We start from the raw sequence: 17,136 nt of genomic DNA on the forward strand, positions 1-17,136 counted from the left end.
GTATGTGGGGCTGGGCCCCATACATCAGAATGCACTACATCAAAGGGTTTGGGAGCACGCCTGTTACTAGGAAAATAGGACTGCTTATGACTCTTAGCTAAGATACAAGTTTCACAATCTAGGGATGCAGTACAACTATTGAGAGATGGAAAAAGTTGTTTTAAATAACCTACGGATGGATGACCTAAACGGCGATGCCAAGTCCGCAATTGGTGAGCAGGAGTTCCATGAGCAAGCATTGCACCACCTTTTTGAATCACCTCATCAACATAGTATAGGCCACCTCGTTCAGTACCACGCCCAATGATCGTCCCCGTCCGAGCATCCTGTACAATACAATTATCAGAGGTAAAAAAAACAGTACAGTTTAAGTCCTTTGTTAACTGACTGACTGACAGTAATTTATGAGATAAATTGGGAATTAGCAAGCAATTTTGGAGATGAAGGGAGGAAGAGATATTGACAGCTCCAGCTTTGACAACCGGTACACATGCCCCATTAGCTGTCTGGATGTGGGTTCGGTTAGTAGGGTGGGTGGATACAAAATCACTGGGGTCAAATGTCATCGTATCGGTCGCCCCACAGTCAAAGATCCATTGATAATGTTTGGTATGACTAAGGAGACATTTGGTATTGTTTTGTTGTGTGCTGGAAGTGTAAATGGGCTTGGAGTTGGAGTTTGGGCCGGAAACGAAGGGGTTGGAGGGGTGTGATGAGTGCTTTAGGGTTTGTGGGTTATAAAAGGGAGCCTGAGGGGTTTTGGGGCATTTGGGCTTCCCTTTCCCTTCCCTTTGGCTAACGGCTATTACTTCTCTTTCCTCCCACTTCTGATTCTCACCATTTTTGGTTCTATGCTCTGAGCTTACTGTTGCCTCTCCTTCCCCTGTGCTCCATCCTTCTAGTTCACCTGATTTCTCACATGATGTCGGTTGATCGGTGGTACTGAGGTGAGCCTTGCCGCCGGTCCGGTTAGCCGGTGCCTTGGTGGCGGCTCTCCTTTTCTGTAGATCATCCCACCACTCGGGGTATCCCACTAGTTTGAAGCACCCCTCCTTTGTATGCCTGGAACCACCACAGTGAGTGCATCGGAGTTTTCTCCGGTCATCATCTTCTCGGCTTCTTTGGAAGGGTTTGTTTCTCATGGCTAAACCCGAGCCAATCTCTGAGGGACTAGTTCCCGGTGATGAGACGCCGGTCATAATTTTCCGGCGTGTGATCTCTCGTCTGATTGATGCGTATGCCGTTTCCACCATCGGTAAAGGTTCACTATTAAGAATGTCCCTTTTTTCTTTGTCTAGACTATCGTTAATTCTAGTAAGGAATTGATAAAGTCTCTGTCTTTGAATGTATTTGTTGAATTCCGTTATATCCTGTGGGCAATTCATTGGATTTGGCATTCTTCTATCGATTTCTTTCCATAGGATGTTGAGTTTACCGTAGTAGATCTCGATAGTGTCGTTGTTCTGCCTTAATGTTGCTGCCTTTGAACTTAAATCGAAGATTTGTAGTTCATCCCTACCACATCCTAAGAGACTTTCGATCCCTTGCCATAAGTTGTATGCTGTTGTGTAGTCCAGAAATTGATTTACAATATCTCCATCTATGTTCTCAATTATCCACGCGATGACCATGGCATCTCTTTGTTCCCATTGAGTATAATTGGGGTCTAATAGTGGTGGGGGTCTGGCAGTGATGTGACTGAGTCGCCCCCGACCTCCAATTGCTACGTGCATTAATTTGCACCATTTTGTATAATTGTGGTAAGTTAGTTTTTCTGAGATTTTGAGTGATGTTGGGTTTTCAGTTTGATTGTTTGAGGTGTTGAGTTTCTGGAACATCTGAAGCATCTGTTTCATTTGTTCCATTGACATTAGGGGTTGTTGTGTTTGTTTTTCTGATGAATCAGCCATTTACAAGGTAAGAACGGGTAAATGATGATGCCTTCCTGGATCTGAACCCTAATGCTCTGATACCATGATAATTTGATGAATTCTGGTGTTTTGTTTTTGTGAAAAATACTCTATTATTCTTGTTTATTACTTAGAAGCATATCCAATATATACATGAGCATTTGTTCAATTGTAGTAACTGACAAGAACAAGGATAACTGCCTAATACAATGTAACTGCCTAATATGTAACTGCCTAATACAAGGTAACTGTAAAATGAATGTACTGCTTTTCAATACCAATAAAATAGGGACTGGAGGGATCAATCTAATCCTTAGACATCTCAAAGATAAAGATTGGAGGAGATGATGAATAATCGTGCCCTAGCCGAATGAAGGTCTAATACCATGAACAGAATTGAAACCCCTAAATTGATTAGCATGAGGCAAATATATATACAGCTTATTTAGTAAAGTTTGGGCTAAGAATAAAATACACCTAAAAGCCCATAATAAACTAATAGAATAATACAAAATAATATATATTATAATTCTAACAAAAAGTCCAAACAATTTGAAAATATAAAAATATAAATCAATCCAAAAACTAAACAATTGAAAATAGATTATAGAAGAAAAATAAATAAAAAAGAAAAAAAGAAACTTCATACCTGAACTGATATCCAAGCTACAATCTGTTGAATTAGACATGAGCTTGGGAGATGCTGATTGAAGAGTCCGAAAAATAGTCAATGTGAGAAATAAGAGTGAATAAGAATTGAGAAGTGGAAGTGAAAGTAAGTTAGACATAATTTAGACTTAAAAAGTTAGTTTATATCTTTTATTGAAAGGAAAAATTACCTAAAATAATTTAATTTTTTTATGATTTTCTATAATAATTTAATCTATTGATTAACTATGAATAATCCCAACTTGAAGCGGTATGCTTAGAGTAAACTTAGGTAACCCATTGACCTGTTATAACAAGTTTTATTTTTTTAATAAAAAGATAAATTAAAATAAAATGTCGAAATAAATATTAAAAATGTTAAAAAAAAAATTTATCATCCAAAAATTTTTATGTAAATTTTCAAAATTTTTCTCTGATTTTACATTAATTTTCAATTTACTTTTTGATGAATCACTTATTATAACAGGTCAATTGGTTACCTAAGTTAGGTAAGATTATTGTAGGAAAATCTTAAAAATGTGAGATTATTCTAGGTAAATTTTTCTTATTAATCTGTTGCCCATAACCCAACTCGATTAAGATACTCAACTGGGGAAAAAAATTTATGATTAAAATTAACCCGTGATTTTGGCATCAGGTCAATAAATTAGGTCAAAAAAATCAATTATTTTTGAAACAACCCTAATCATACAAATTCCTCACACTCAAATTGACCCAACTGTTTTATTTTTTTATGTTCAATATGAGTTCACTTGAACTCATAAATTAAACCTATATACTAAACTATCCTATTACTTGCGGTCTGTTTGGTTAGTGAAATTAAATGATCGTAATAAGAATAATTTATAGTGTAAAATTTCATCAAAAATTTCATATCATTCCCATGGTAGTAAAACTTTGATCACAAAACAGTTTTTTTATTTATAAATTTTCATTACCATCTAATAGCATCTCTCCCAATGATAATGCATAGAAATGAATTTTATGATGAAAATAAGATAATTAAAGTTGAACAAGTATAACCATCAAAATATAAAGAGATTTTTCAACTCTAATTTTCATTCTTATCACCACCGTTTATTACTAGATATAAAAAGGAATAAACCATTGTAAACCAAAGTAACCCGGTCAACTTATTACCACTTCCTTAGTTGATATCAGCGACAGCGACAGCCGACAGCCGACAGCCGACAGCGACAGCGACTATACACAATTACAAACTCTCGAAGTCTCCCTCAGGTTTCGCTGCACTACAAAAAGCCCTTTTCCCCAACTCTTTCAGACGTTACTCACTCTCTTCTGCGTCTCTTCACACTCACAACTCAAACCAGAGTACAATTCTCCTAAATTACCAGGAAAAAAAAAAATACAAAAAGCTAAGCAGAGAATCCATTCTATTCCCTCCTTTTTCTTTTTTTTTGATTCTTCATTTTATGTACAGCAACTTTCTCCTAACCGAAGTACTTCGAAGTATAGTTTTTTCCGTCTTTAACAAAAGAATTTTGTGCCTTGTTATTGGGTTCTTCTTCTTTGCTTTCTGACCATTCTTTTTTGGGATTGATATTAGTAAGTCAGCGATTTCAGAATCAGCACCACACTATATAAAACTCCTTCATTCTTTTCTTCAATCTTTCTTTCTCTGTATTTTTCTTTTTGGGGTTTAATTTCTGATGGATTCAGCTGTGCTTGATAGCATAATTAATAGGTTGCTTGATGTTAAGGGTAAACCTGGGAAACAAGTTCAGCTTTCTGAGCCTGAGATCCGCCAACTTTGCCTTGTTTCTAGGGATCTTTTCTTGAAGCAGCCTAATCTTCTTGAAATTGAAGCACCTGTTAAGATTTGTGGTAATTTTTCTTCTTCTTTCTTAACAATTTCTTCTTGTTGTTTTCTTTGATTGCAAATTTTAGTTGGAATTTTAGTAATTTGATGTGGGTTTTGTTTGAATTTTATTGTGAAGTTCTAATTTTTTTTTGGGTTTTTAGTAGTATGAAGTGGGTTTGATTTAAAATTTTATTGTTGATAGTGAACTGTTTTTGGGTTTTGTTAAATAATTTGAATTGGTTATGTTTCTAAATTTCATTATTAGACTTGTAAAGTTGTGATCTTGGAACTGTTTACCCTTCTAATTTACTGTTTTGTAAGTGAAGATTATTTCATAAGCCAAGATGCTCCAATATAATTGCACTCTTTTTACCTTTTGGGTAAGGATGATAGGCAATAGAGGTAGGGAAATTAATCTTCAGGTAACTAGCCGGTGAGAATCGAACCTCTATGGAAGAGAAGACTTTTAACCTAACCCATGATCTGAATTGCACTCTTTTATTTGATTGTTTTGTGGTTTGTTTTTATTTGTCTTTTTGTTGTTGTAATACGCTGATTATTTAATGACTCTGATAGTATGGTGGAAGTAGAAACCTATGATAGTGCCATAGTGGTACTTTTTAGTGGTTGTATGAAAACTTATATCTAATGATCACACTAGAGAAAGTTGGCTATAAAGGCTTAATTGAGGAGGTAGTTGAGTTTGGTGAATGATAAGTTTTTAAAGTAAACCATATACTCTTATGATGAAAATTGATATTGCAATAAAAATTTGATCTTTTTTATTTCTCATATCAATTTGAGAACGGATTTAAAGTTGTCTTGAGTAGGTGGGTTATTTGTGAGCGAGACCATTAAGCAATTCTGTTCACCAAATTGTGATAAGCTTCTGCCACTTTTTGGACATGATGAATTAATTTTCCTTTTTCTTTATAGACTAGCAAGTAGCCACTAGCAACCAAATTTTTTGTGTTAGTGACATATTTATAGCGTTAAATAGACTTAAAAAGACATCCTTGTAATAATTTTGCAGTTTTTTTAGCTACTAGCAAATTGGATTTTTGAATTGTACTTTAGTCTATCTATTACACCTTTCTTCAACCTTGTTGTGGTATATTTAAAGTGTACTCTACTCCGTTTCCCATGGTTTGCTCATATTAGTGAGATATTGCAAGGGTCTTGTATCAAGCTCCAAATCTCACCTTAATGGAGGTGAGTTCGATCACCTTGTTGCTTACTCTTTGACTTGCATGTTTGAGAATGATAGTATGTGTGTGCAAAGGGTTATGGAAGCATATGGTTTGGGTCGTTCAATGAAGTGATGGATGAAGATGAATTGGAGTGCCTTAATGAAGGGAAGATACGAAGATTAGGGGGCCTTGAAGACCGCTCGACTGATTGAGCAAGAGTGGCGTGCACTGGACTCCCGCTCGACCAGGCGAGCAAGTTTGCTCGACCCGAGCGACTATCAGCCCTACTCTTTGTCAGATTCTGTTTTATGCGGGATATTTTTTGGGCTTTTTAGCCATTTGTCCTAGGGTTTTCTAATATGTTGTATGACTATAAGGAGTCTTAGAGCATTATTAGGGTATTAGAGAGGCACATACAAGAGTGAAAGCTAGGGTTTACACCATAAGAGTTCTTCCTTCTTGTATATGCATGTTTGTGTGAGATTGAGTTTAAAGGTTCAATCTTTACCTTGACACTGTTCTCAAGGGCTGTGTGAGGTGAGTCATTAATTTATTGTTGAGTATATTAATAATAAGATACTTGTTTTGAGGGGAGGTTTCATTAGATACCTCATATATCTTGTGTTTGTGTCCATTGATTCTTGTGCTCTGTTTTTCTTGTTTTTCTTTGCATTTATTTTTGTGTTTGTTTTTTCACCATTATCATAGCCCATTCACAACAAAGGGAAATTATCATGTTGGAATACTTATAAGGATAGAGGAAGTATCTTTATATGTGTTGGTTGAAGTAGACTTGTCATAGTGAGCATTATCTCTTTATGCCATTGGGCTTTTTGTGAATTACCTTTACCATTCTTCTCAACATCATAGATAATGGAAAAAGGTTGAGCAGTTGCACTTTGTGGTTTAGTAGATGTTTTTGTATTTAGTGTTTGTTAGACATGGAGCAAAAAAGTGGCTCATCCATTTGGTGAAAGCGGAGAACTTTTTAAATTATGCCTTTGAAATTCATGCTTAATAAAAAATGGCTTCTTTTGCATTTTCCTTGTATGTTTCTTAGACTACATTTTAAAGTGGAATTAACACCTAACAATTAAAAAACAAATAGGTTTGCCAAAGAGTTGATAATGTTCAGGGACTAGGAAATGCATAATTTGCTTACTCATAATGTTATCACACTACAATTTGCTTAAGATAGCAAAATACAGATTGTGATGACAACTTTTTTGGTGTCAAAATATACCCGATGATCCGACATTTATCCGATCTTGTATCCATCCTTGACTTTGACCCGACTTCAAAATGAATATAAATAATGTAAAAACCATTGTGGGCACAAAAATCAATTTTATATCACTTCGATGATTCGAATAAACAACTCTAGTTTTAGTCATCTTTGACATTTATACCACATCTGGATAGGAGGAAACAGAGGGAAAGGAAGTGGAGGAAAATGGAGGGTTTGCATTTCCCTCATTTGGATATCAGTAGGAAAAGAGAGGGAGATAGAGAGAAAGGGAGTGAAAAGAAGAACTCCTTCACATTATAAAGAAAATAAATCCTTTCAATATTTGAAAGATTGGAAGGAAAACACACGAATTTGTGGGGGTGAAAACAATTCTGATAAAAATCATAAGCCAAATAAATCTAAATCAAATAAGCGTTATGGTTTGGATTGGATTGGAATTGGGTTGAAGCCTACTAAAATTGAAAACCAAAATTGCAAACCGAATTGAAATAAGAGCTCACTTTTATATTGAGCTAAACTACTAGTTCAATACACCTTGTGCAACCCAACATGCAAAAAGAAGACTTCAATTAACAATGGTAACAAAAATACTTAAGCGTTCTTACAACAAAAATAAGCCGTTATCCAATAATTCAAGTTTCATATTTGTATCCCTATTTTCGCAACCATGACTAATTTTATATGGTTTTATATTTTGGATTTTTAATTCATTTTGCAGTTTAGATTTGTTATTTAATTGAAAATTTAGTTTGGATTGGACTAAAAAAGTTATAATCAAATAAATTTAGTCTGGACTGTAATCAAATTTGAATTGGATTTGGATTGAAAAATCAAAAAACGAATTTAATTATGTTTTATATGATTGTTTGAAAAAACCAAACCACGAATCGAACTATCACCCCTACAAATCTCCCCTCTCCTCCCCTTGCTTTCTTTCCAAAAATGTTACCCAAACCTATTGTTAGACCTAAAAATTCGAACATAATTCCAAGGAAAAGTTGGTGAAAACTTTTCCACTTTTTTGACACCCACATATTTTTCAGTCACTTGATTGCGAAAAACTAAAAAGCGTGGAAAAAAAATATGAATTGGTTTGCATCAAAATCCATAAAGGATGTACTTTTCTTCCATTTTGTATATGGGTGGACTCAATCATTAAGCTTTCTTGATTTTAATGGTTGGAAGAATTTCCTAATTTAGCTTGAAGCCCTGAATTGATACAATTTGCACTTCATAATGTTGTCCAACATGGTAGTGAAATAGGTCAAGCATTCTCTTATACAAAGTGTGACATTGAATCTTGTAATTAAATGCACGAGGTGCACTAAGGTGCAAGGGGTTGCACCTCTTCTTGTGCCCCTTAGGTGTTGCTTAAAGCTCTTTTGGAAAAAAATAGTGAAAAACACAATGCTATGTTTTTATTTATTTTTAAATATTTTTATCAAGCTCTTGTTGGCCTCTTGTTGGCCTCTTGTAATGTGGTTCGCTTGGAGTATGAAAAACACTTTAATTGTCACTCGGGCGCTCCCTAAGCACACTTTAAAATCTAATCACTAATATGGTAGTCATTGGTTGCACAACCTCAATCTTCGTATAATTTCCTATTTTCTGATATTCTTTCTTAGCTTCAGTAGAAAATCGTGTGCAGTTTACAAATTGATTTAATGACCAACCTTAATCTTGATTTTTCAATTTTTAATGTCATAGTGACAATGTGTAGGATTCTTGCACATTGTAAGATGATGTGCAAGATTCTTGTATTGTGGGATTCTTTAATGTGCAGGATTCTTGATTTTTCACTTTTTAATGTATTCATTGTAAGATGATTTGCGGGATTCTTGCAAAACATTGTGCACTGAAATTCCGCTGAAATTCCTGACCTCTTACCCTGGTCTTTATATTTTGGAATTCTTTGTAGCTTATTGAACTTGTTTCTTTAGAACTAAGCTACAGATATGATTAGTAAACTTGTTGTGAAGTCATCTTGCTGAAGTAGTTCATGTACCTGAAAAGATTGAATGGCTTGGCAAGAAATACAAGAAATTTAATGAATTATTGATGCCTTGAAATAGTGTAATTTGTAGAGAAGTTCATGGAAGTGAAAGCATTTCATCATATAAATGAGAACTACTTGTAAGGGAAGCACTTTATAAGAGATGATGCGTATTCTTTTCACTAGAGGAGTGAACCAATTGTCTATTGTTAGTTTTTTTAATAAATTATTTTATTTGGAAGAAGGCGATTAGATCATGCAAAAAGAGTATGGAAAACAGATCATTTACGATGCCCATTCCCCAGCCTGCAAAGCAGTGACATCTGCGATAATTCCTTCCCCAGAGCTTATGTAGGTCGTACTTCATTACTAATATTTTCTTGGGTGGTAATGCAACGTCCACTTTTTTAGATGTGGTCCTAGTATGTTAAAGTGATCAAGTGCATCCTATGTTTGACGCGTTTTAGGGTTTATTTTTTGTAAAACCAAATGCCTAGATTGCCAAAAACTACAGTTGTTGATGCGTTTGAAAATGACTATAATAGAAAATAACGCGAATCACAGCCGATGTTCTGTGAATATTTGAAAAGAAAATCACATAAGGGGTGTTTTGAACTTATAATTGCATTTTGTTGAATTACTATTATTATGCAATGTGCTCATAGTGATTATAATTTCACTATATGAGGTACTTTTAGTGGATAAGTTATTATTAGTTTTTTGAAGTTGACTAACTTATTAGTTGATTGTTTTGTTTAGCGACTAAAATTATGAGTAACCGTAATTTATGTGATTTGTATAGTTTAAGTGATATGTAATAATTTGAGTTAATTGGTATCAATTGAATTTCAAAGGGGAACAAATGTGTTGTAACAGAGAAATATTGTTGTAACAGTGAGGTGTTATATGTTATGCGACGGTGAAAGTTGTGTTTTTATGGGGATAACTCATGCACTGTTATAGTATAATGGAATTTAACGTCGCGGAAAATCTCAAACCAGTTACATAATGTCGTGTCAATTCTCAGATAAGATCAAGCCCTTAATCATTGACTTCATGGATCCCACGTGATTTGCAATTAAAACATTATTTAGTTTTATAGGAACTTCAAAGTAAAGGTCATATCTTCTATACTGTATAATGTATATGATACTACAATGGAGACAAACGGTTAGAGTGGTTCAGATGTTACTGAGGTGATGTTCAATAGATGCATCTGGGAAACAAGAACTTTGTTTGTGATTTATCACTGCTATAATATGTTATGCATGTTTAGAACTTTAGATTTCTGGTAGATCAATAAAAGTATAAGTTAGAGATCAGGATCTGAGAAGGGAGTAAACAGTTAAAGCTGGAAATCATATTACTGAAGTAGTCACTTTAGCTTCACGAAGGTTTTTGTTATGGTGAACTCGTAAACCCACTGAAGATCAGGTACAACGTGATTAACTGCTGTTTCTCAACATTGTTGATAAACTTAATGATCAAGCCATTATGAAAATGATGTCATTGGCAAGCCTCGTAAATTTTCTAATACTTGTTTTTTACATCCTTCTTTCAAAAAGAAGGATGATATGATGCAAATATAATATATAGCAGAGGCCAGATGTTAGTGTACGTTGTATCTATGTCTTCAATATGTTGATTGTTTCCTACTTACGTGGAATCATTTTCGTATGTCTATCTACATGTGCACAGGAGATATACATGGGCAGTATTCTGATCTCCTGCGACTGTTCGAATATGGTGGATTACCTCCAAAATCCAATTACTTGTTCCTGGGTGATTATGTTGATCGCGGGAAGCAGAGTCTGGAAACAATATGTCTTCTCCTTGCATATAAAATTAAATACCCCGGGAACTTCTTTCTTTTAAGGGGCAACCACGAATGTGCTTCTGTAAATCGTATATATGGATTCTATGATGAGTGTAAAAGAAGGTTTAATGTCAGACTCTGGAAAGTCTTTACAGATTGCTTCAACTGCCTTCCCGTGGCAGCACTCATTGATGAAAGGATTCTATGCATGCACGGGGGACTTTCACCTGAGTTACATAATCTAGACCAAATTCGCAATCTTCGTCGTCCAACTGATGTTCCCGATAGCGGTTTGTTGTGTGATCTTTTATGGTCCGATCCTTGTAATGACATCCAAGGTTGGGGAATGAATGATAGAGGCGTCTCCTTTACCTTTGGAGCTGATACAGTCACTGAGGCTCTTCAAAAGTTGGATCTTGATCTTATTTGTCGTGCGCACCAGGTTGATAGCTTCTTAATGCTAGCTTTGCTCACATCTTGATGGCATTTTGCATAATAACCTGATTGATGGGGTGGATTTTGGGTATTTCTGAAAACGAGAGCTTTTCTAGGGGTACTTTTGAGAATTTTGCCAAGGTGTACTGCTTTTGGCATATCACGGTTATAAACCTGGACTTTTTCTCCTTAACACATGAATACTAAACGAAATTTTGTCCTGTATTGATCATTCGTGATGTTCGAATATCTGATATGCAGGTTGTTGAGGATGGCTACGAGTTCTTTGCTAATAGGCAGCTTGTTACTATATTTTCAGCACCTAATTATTGTGGAGAGTTTGACAATGCTGGAGCTATGATGAGTGTGGATGATACTTTAATGTGTTCTTTCCAAATATTAAAGCCTGCTGAGAAGAGGCTGAAATTTGGCTTTGGTAGCGCAACTAGTACCAAAACTGGAGGTCCAGCTAAGGTTAAGGTATGCTTTTGGATGAACTTTTAATGTTTGATGGTTATATTTGCAAATAAATGCATTTCATGCCTTATCCATTATAAACCTAGTCCCCATACCCTTATGCATCTACAAATTTATTTTCTCTAAATCATGAAATGTTAGCTAGATTAAAATTAAAACTTTTGGTGAATAATTCATTATATTATTTATGTGTAAACTATTAATAAACTTTATATTTTAAAATCTTTTTATTATAGCTCAAAAACATAAAATATCTTTAACAAGGTTACATTAGAAAATTTACTATCTTTAAATTGATTCCAATTTAATAAATTATATATAAAAGGATTATATAGTATATTGTAAATATAAGGCGGATGAGAATGGGGGCAAGGCGGGTTGGATATAGGGCAGGATGAGTAGATATGGGATGAGTAAGACCTCAAACCCACCACCAACCCTCGACTCCCATGGCATGTAGGACATTTTGTTTGCCCACATCCTGTCATTACTACCAAATTTCTCAATTGGGACGGATGTGTATAATTTTACCTGTCCATCATCCCTAACCATCCACAGTGGGTAAACATTTAACACTAATGCCTACCCACTAGGGTGTATCCCTATAATTATCTATGTATCCACTATTCAGTCGGATACACCCATACATCCATACTCTTCTTTTATCCACCTCTTCACGCTTCCCATACTTACCAACAATGAGAATACAAAAAGAATACAACTTATTATGATTTGATGGTATATTGTAAAAGTTATACAAAATGTTCTTTAAGACTATAATTAAGTCTTGAATAGGCAAAGTCTACAAGTTTTAGCCCAAAAGGTAATTAGCAATTAGTTTTCAACATTTGTATTTCATGAAATTTTGCTAGAAGCCAATTCAATGGCGCATAATTTTTGTGTCCTTTGGTTATGATGATCGTTCGCATGCCTTTAGTAGTGTCCTACAAGTACATGGCTTCTTTACAGTCATCTTTATTTGTATGACTTTCTTCTAACTCTTCCATGTACTTATGTGTGCATACTAACTTTGCACGACTTTTTATCTCCCTCATGCTCGACCTCCTCATGTAATATCATGTGTGCATGGTCTTGTATGTTTCTTAAGAGTGCATGACCGTCTATGCTTGCCTGTAAAAATTATGAATTATTTTCCATTTCAACCACAAATTTAGCCACATGCCCACATTTATACTTCCTTTGTTCCGTTTTAGTTGCAACACTATCACTATGCACAGTTTTTAAGGTAAACCTAAATTGACAATTCTGCCCTTGTATTATTTCACGTGGGACAGCAAAATTAAAAAAAAAATATCCTTCCAACAAAAATTCTTCACGGAAGAGCATTGAACTCCATTATCATCCAAACTGGCTTTAATACTAGGATAAAATCAAAATCTAACTATTTATATTAGAAAGTAAGAAAAAAAAATCAAGATCTACATGAGACAAAGATTTGTAAGAAATTTCATAAATTTGAGAGTAAAGGAAGAATTTAGAGAGAGAATCTTTAAAATGGACAACTTTGGAGGTGAGAGAATCTTTAAATTGGACGACTATGGAGGTGAGATTTACAGAGAGAGTGGTAAATTAAGAGAAGAAAGTGAATGTTGAGCAAAAAGCCACATATAGAAGAGATTGGGGATAGAGGGAGGCGTGAGTGAGTTTAGTTTTTGGGATTTAGAGTTTTGAACGAGGATGATGAATGTAAGGGTAAAGATGTCCTTTTAAGGGGTATTTGGTGATACATATAGTAATATTGCAAGTATTGTAAAACAACTAAAAAAGGAAAGTGTTGCAAGTAATTTGGAATAGAGGAAGTATATTCTAGGGACTGACCAAATAATTCGTCTTCAACCTGTTTTCACGCACCCATGCAAATTGGTGCAAAGGGGGTGGACAGGTATGGGATGGTAAGTGTTCATGCCCTCCACTTACCCACTATTGTGACATTTAAGGTCTTTATGCTGATATCCACCCGTTACGCATCCTTATGCCTATACTCGCTCCAACTGGGGCAGATACGATGCAATATATTACTCCATCCTGGCTCCTATTAACTATTATTGTCTCATTGGTTTTTACATGTTTGCCAATGCACATATTCAATCGTAAATATTTCACATTTTGTTTACATAAAATGGTTTCAATAAAATTTACATAAAAACAAATTGAACAATATTCACATCATATAACCTATGTTGGTACTCAAGAAGTATGTGGTTTATGAGACAAATTCACCATTATGTGCCTTTCTTGTGGAAGTGAGCTAGAAAAGCTATATGAATTGGTTCCGTTTGACTCTTGATTCTTAATTGAAATCCTCTGTTTCGTTCGACACATTATGTGAATTTTAAGTTTAAGCTTGTCTATTTTCATTTACTGAACCTCTATTAGCATCTTTCACAGGCTTTGCAGTAGCCTTTTTACATGCGTTTGTTATGTCTTAGATGAATTGACCGTACTCGGAAACTTGAATTTGCAGTCTTTTCTTGGGGGAAGAATTTGACGAGGCGAACCATCTTTGACGTAGTCAGATGCAGAAGGTTTTCATTACATGGAATGCAGGATGGTATGTGTTTTACCGGCAGGGCAGGTTTGGTGCGTTTGATGTATCAAATTTAGCCAAAGTAAAAGCCGCAAAGAGATATTGGTTCGGGAGGGCAATGTCGTCGTTCTTCAGTCTTTATATTTGCTAATATATTGTACAAGTTACTGGTAAAAGGCTTATGATAAATGTATGGTGTATGAATTGGTATGAAAGATGTACAATACCAATTACCAACAGGATTTGCTAACCAGGAAGTCTTAGTTATCAATGTTATCAAGTCTCTAATTTAATTTGCTGTCATTTTGAAACTTGATAACATGAATCATGAATGTATTGAGTATTGAGTTCTAGCTTATTTTTTTGTTATTGTTCGTGCCTGGCACCAAAAAATGGCATCTCAGACTGAGTATGAGCACCCAAAAAGGGCATCTGGGACTAAGTTATTGGTTATGTTAGGTCTTAGGTGTGTTTCCAACTGTCTGATTTTTCATGTTATTCAAGCCAACCTGGGGCTAAATTAATTTTTGCTTTTCTCTAGTTTATGGGCAACCATTATGTTAATTTATTTTGATGCCCTTCTACAAATAATTAAGATTTTTGGGTCCCAATATTAGGTGTATAAATAATCTTTGTTCCAGCCTGCCAATTATTTTTCAGATTCAGATCTGACCCGAATTTGGTGGGTCTTAAAAAATAAGACTTAGACCCTTAAAAAGGAGCGGGTTTGGGGCGGGTTTAATAGGGTCTTGGACCCATAACCATCCCTATTAGAAACATTAGAAATATTGTACTATTTATTGGGGCGGGTTTAATAGGGTTTTGGACCCATGACCATCCCTAATAGAAACATTAGAAACATTGTACTATTTATTGGGGCAGGTTTAATTGGGTCTTGGACCTATGACCATCCCTACTTAAAACATTAGAAATATTGTACTATTTATTCATCACTCTTATTTGTGATTGATTTTAAATCTATCTATTAGTTAAAACATAGTTAAGAAAAATATAACTCAACTCTTCTAATTGTAAAAATAATTAATATTAAATTTTTATAATTTTTATTATATAATAATTAAAAATATTAAAAATTAAATTAATACATTAAAATGACTGTTTTTCGTTGAAAAGCTGACATAAAAAGACAAAAGATGGAAGAGATCGTTTGCTTACCTGTGCGATATACCCATCTATCTAGTAGTAGGTCAAAGGTTATACTACTTCCCTATTAAAATACTTCTAATATTTATTTTTCACACAGTTTAATGTATTAATTTAATTTTAAATATCTTTAATTGTGTATAATAATAAAATTTAATATTGATAATCTTTGCATTGAGACGAATCAAACAAGATCTTACTTAATTATATTTTAACTTATAAATTAAAAATTAATCACAAATTAAGATTAATAAATGAATAGTGCATAATTTTTAATGTTGCAAATGCAAGAAGTAGGAAATAACATTTGAGATTTGATGTGGATGTTGCTAACTTTATTTAAAAGATCACCTAGGAAAAAATAATTTTACCTTATTTTTAATAGGTGTTATATCTAATTTACATATAGCCATTATATATGAAAAATATAGTTAATTAGAATTATATTTTATTTGATGATTAAGCATATTTTTATGATATAAATGTTATACTCAAATAGTTTTTAGTTCTGGAGTATATATTGTACAAAATAAGTAGCAATTAAAACAAAAAAAATCAATGTATTAGCTAATGTTTTATTTTTGTTTTGGTTAATTGATTAATTCATAAATCGTGAATTATGATGTTTTTTTCCTTCCCTCTTCATCTATATCTTAATTGACTAGGCTACTGGATGGAACTAATTGAGGAACTTTATGCTTATAGCCTATGTTATTCTAGTTAGTTCTGGGCATTTGTAAGATGTTCGATTGCACGTGATTTTTAAAGTTAAAAGGCAGTAAATATTAGTTTTATAATATTAGCTTTGTTTACTTTAATTATTACTCGTGTTAAGGCCCCAAATTTCCGTTATTCATCAAAAACCATAATTTGAAAAGAAAACCCAGTTTTGTAAAAGCACAACATGATAGACAAGGATCCACTTGTTTCTTCATGTGAAGACTATATGTCCTTATATAGGAGGAATGATCAAAATATCATTAGCAACACCTATCCCTTTATGTTAAATGAACACTTCAAACATATTTGGATACCAACTCGACCTCATAACATAGTTGATCATGTATACAGTTTTAAATTTATAATATGGTCTAGCTGAAATGTTTAATTTATTATTTTTGTATGCTTTTAAGACATCTACTAATCATATTCTCATGAGATGGCATGTTGAGAATTAATTGTATTATTATTATTATTATTATTATTATTATTATTATTATTATTATTATTAAATTTTAAGAATAATAATAGAAGTACTTTAATAAGAACAATCAGATCAAATAAAAAAAATAATATTAAAGAAGATGAAATTATAACCATAAAAAATTAACTTAAAAAAAATAAACTAAATTAAATCAGTTCAGATCAAACAGCATAAAATTAATTAGATTTAATTAGAAAAATTATATCAAATCAAACCACAAACTATCTAATTAGAGGAAAACTACAAAATATTACTAGGTAAAAGTCTAGCTTTCAATAAGGGGTTGATCCCAAGTTGGTATGTTGAGTTGCTTATCAATGTTTACGTACAAAATAGCAATTCGGAAAGCAAACTCTACTTCTCAACCATTGACTTTTATTTTTTTATTAAGTGTGCTTCGATTTAATAATGCTTTCTTGTGTCCAGTTCTACCATGCAAGTTCCGTACTATCTAATTCTTACCCGTTGTCAGTTGACATTTTTTTTATTTTAAATAAATAAATTCTTTTATATTTCTATGGTCGCAATCATGATTTATACATTCTAGTGGACTAATCATATGATTAGTTTATTAAGTGTATTTAATAAGTGTAAAAATTCCTAATCAATCACTGTGATTTGTAAATCATTACAAAAAGACAAAAAATAATAATAAATAT

The 17,136-nt window shown here is 33.6% G+C and overlaps 1 protein-coding gene across 1 annotated transcript; it reads left to right on the forward strand.

The window, feature by feature from the left end:
- The first annotated feature begins 3,836 nt into the window (after nt 1-3,836).
- On the forward strand, nt 3,837-14,475 carry LOC130807714 (serine/threonine-protein phosphatase PP1 isozyme 3-like). Its single transcript, XM_057673032.1, has 4 exons — nt 3,837-4,424; nt 10,532-11,091; nt 11,346-11,564; nt 14,047-14,475. The coding sequence occupies exons 1-4, from the start codon at nt 4,250-4,252 to the stop codon at nt 14,068-14,070; spliced, it is 978 nt and encodes a 325-aa protein (XP_057529015.1). The 5' UTR covers nt 3,837-4,249; the 3' UTR covers nt 14,071-14,475.
- The last annotated feature ends 2,661 nt before the right edge of the window (nt 14,476-17,136 follow it).

Source organism: Amaranthus tricolor, chromosome 3, assembly GCF_026212465.1.
Source record: "Amaranthus tricolor cultivar Red isolate AtriRed21 chromosome 3, ASM2621246v1, whole genome shotgun sequence".
NCBI classification, from domain to species: domain Eukaryota; kingdom Viridiplantae; phylum Streptophyta; class Magnoliopsida; order Caryophyllales; family Amaranthaceae; genus Amaranthus; species Amaranthus tricolor.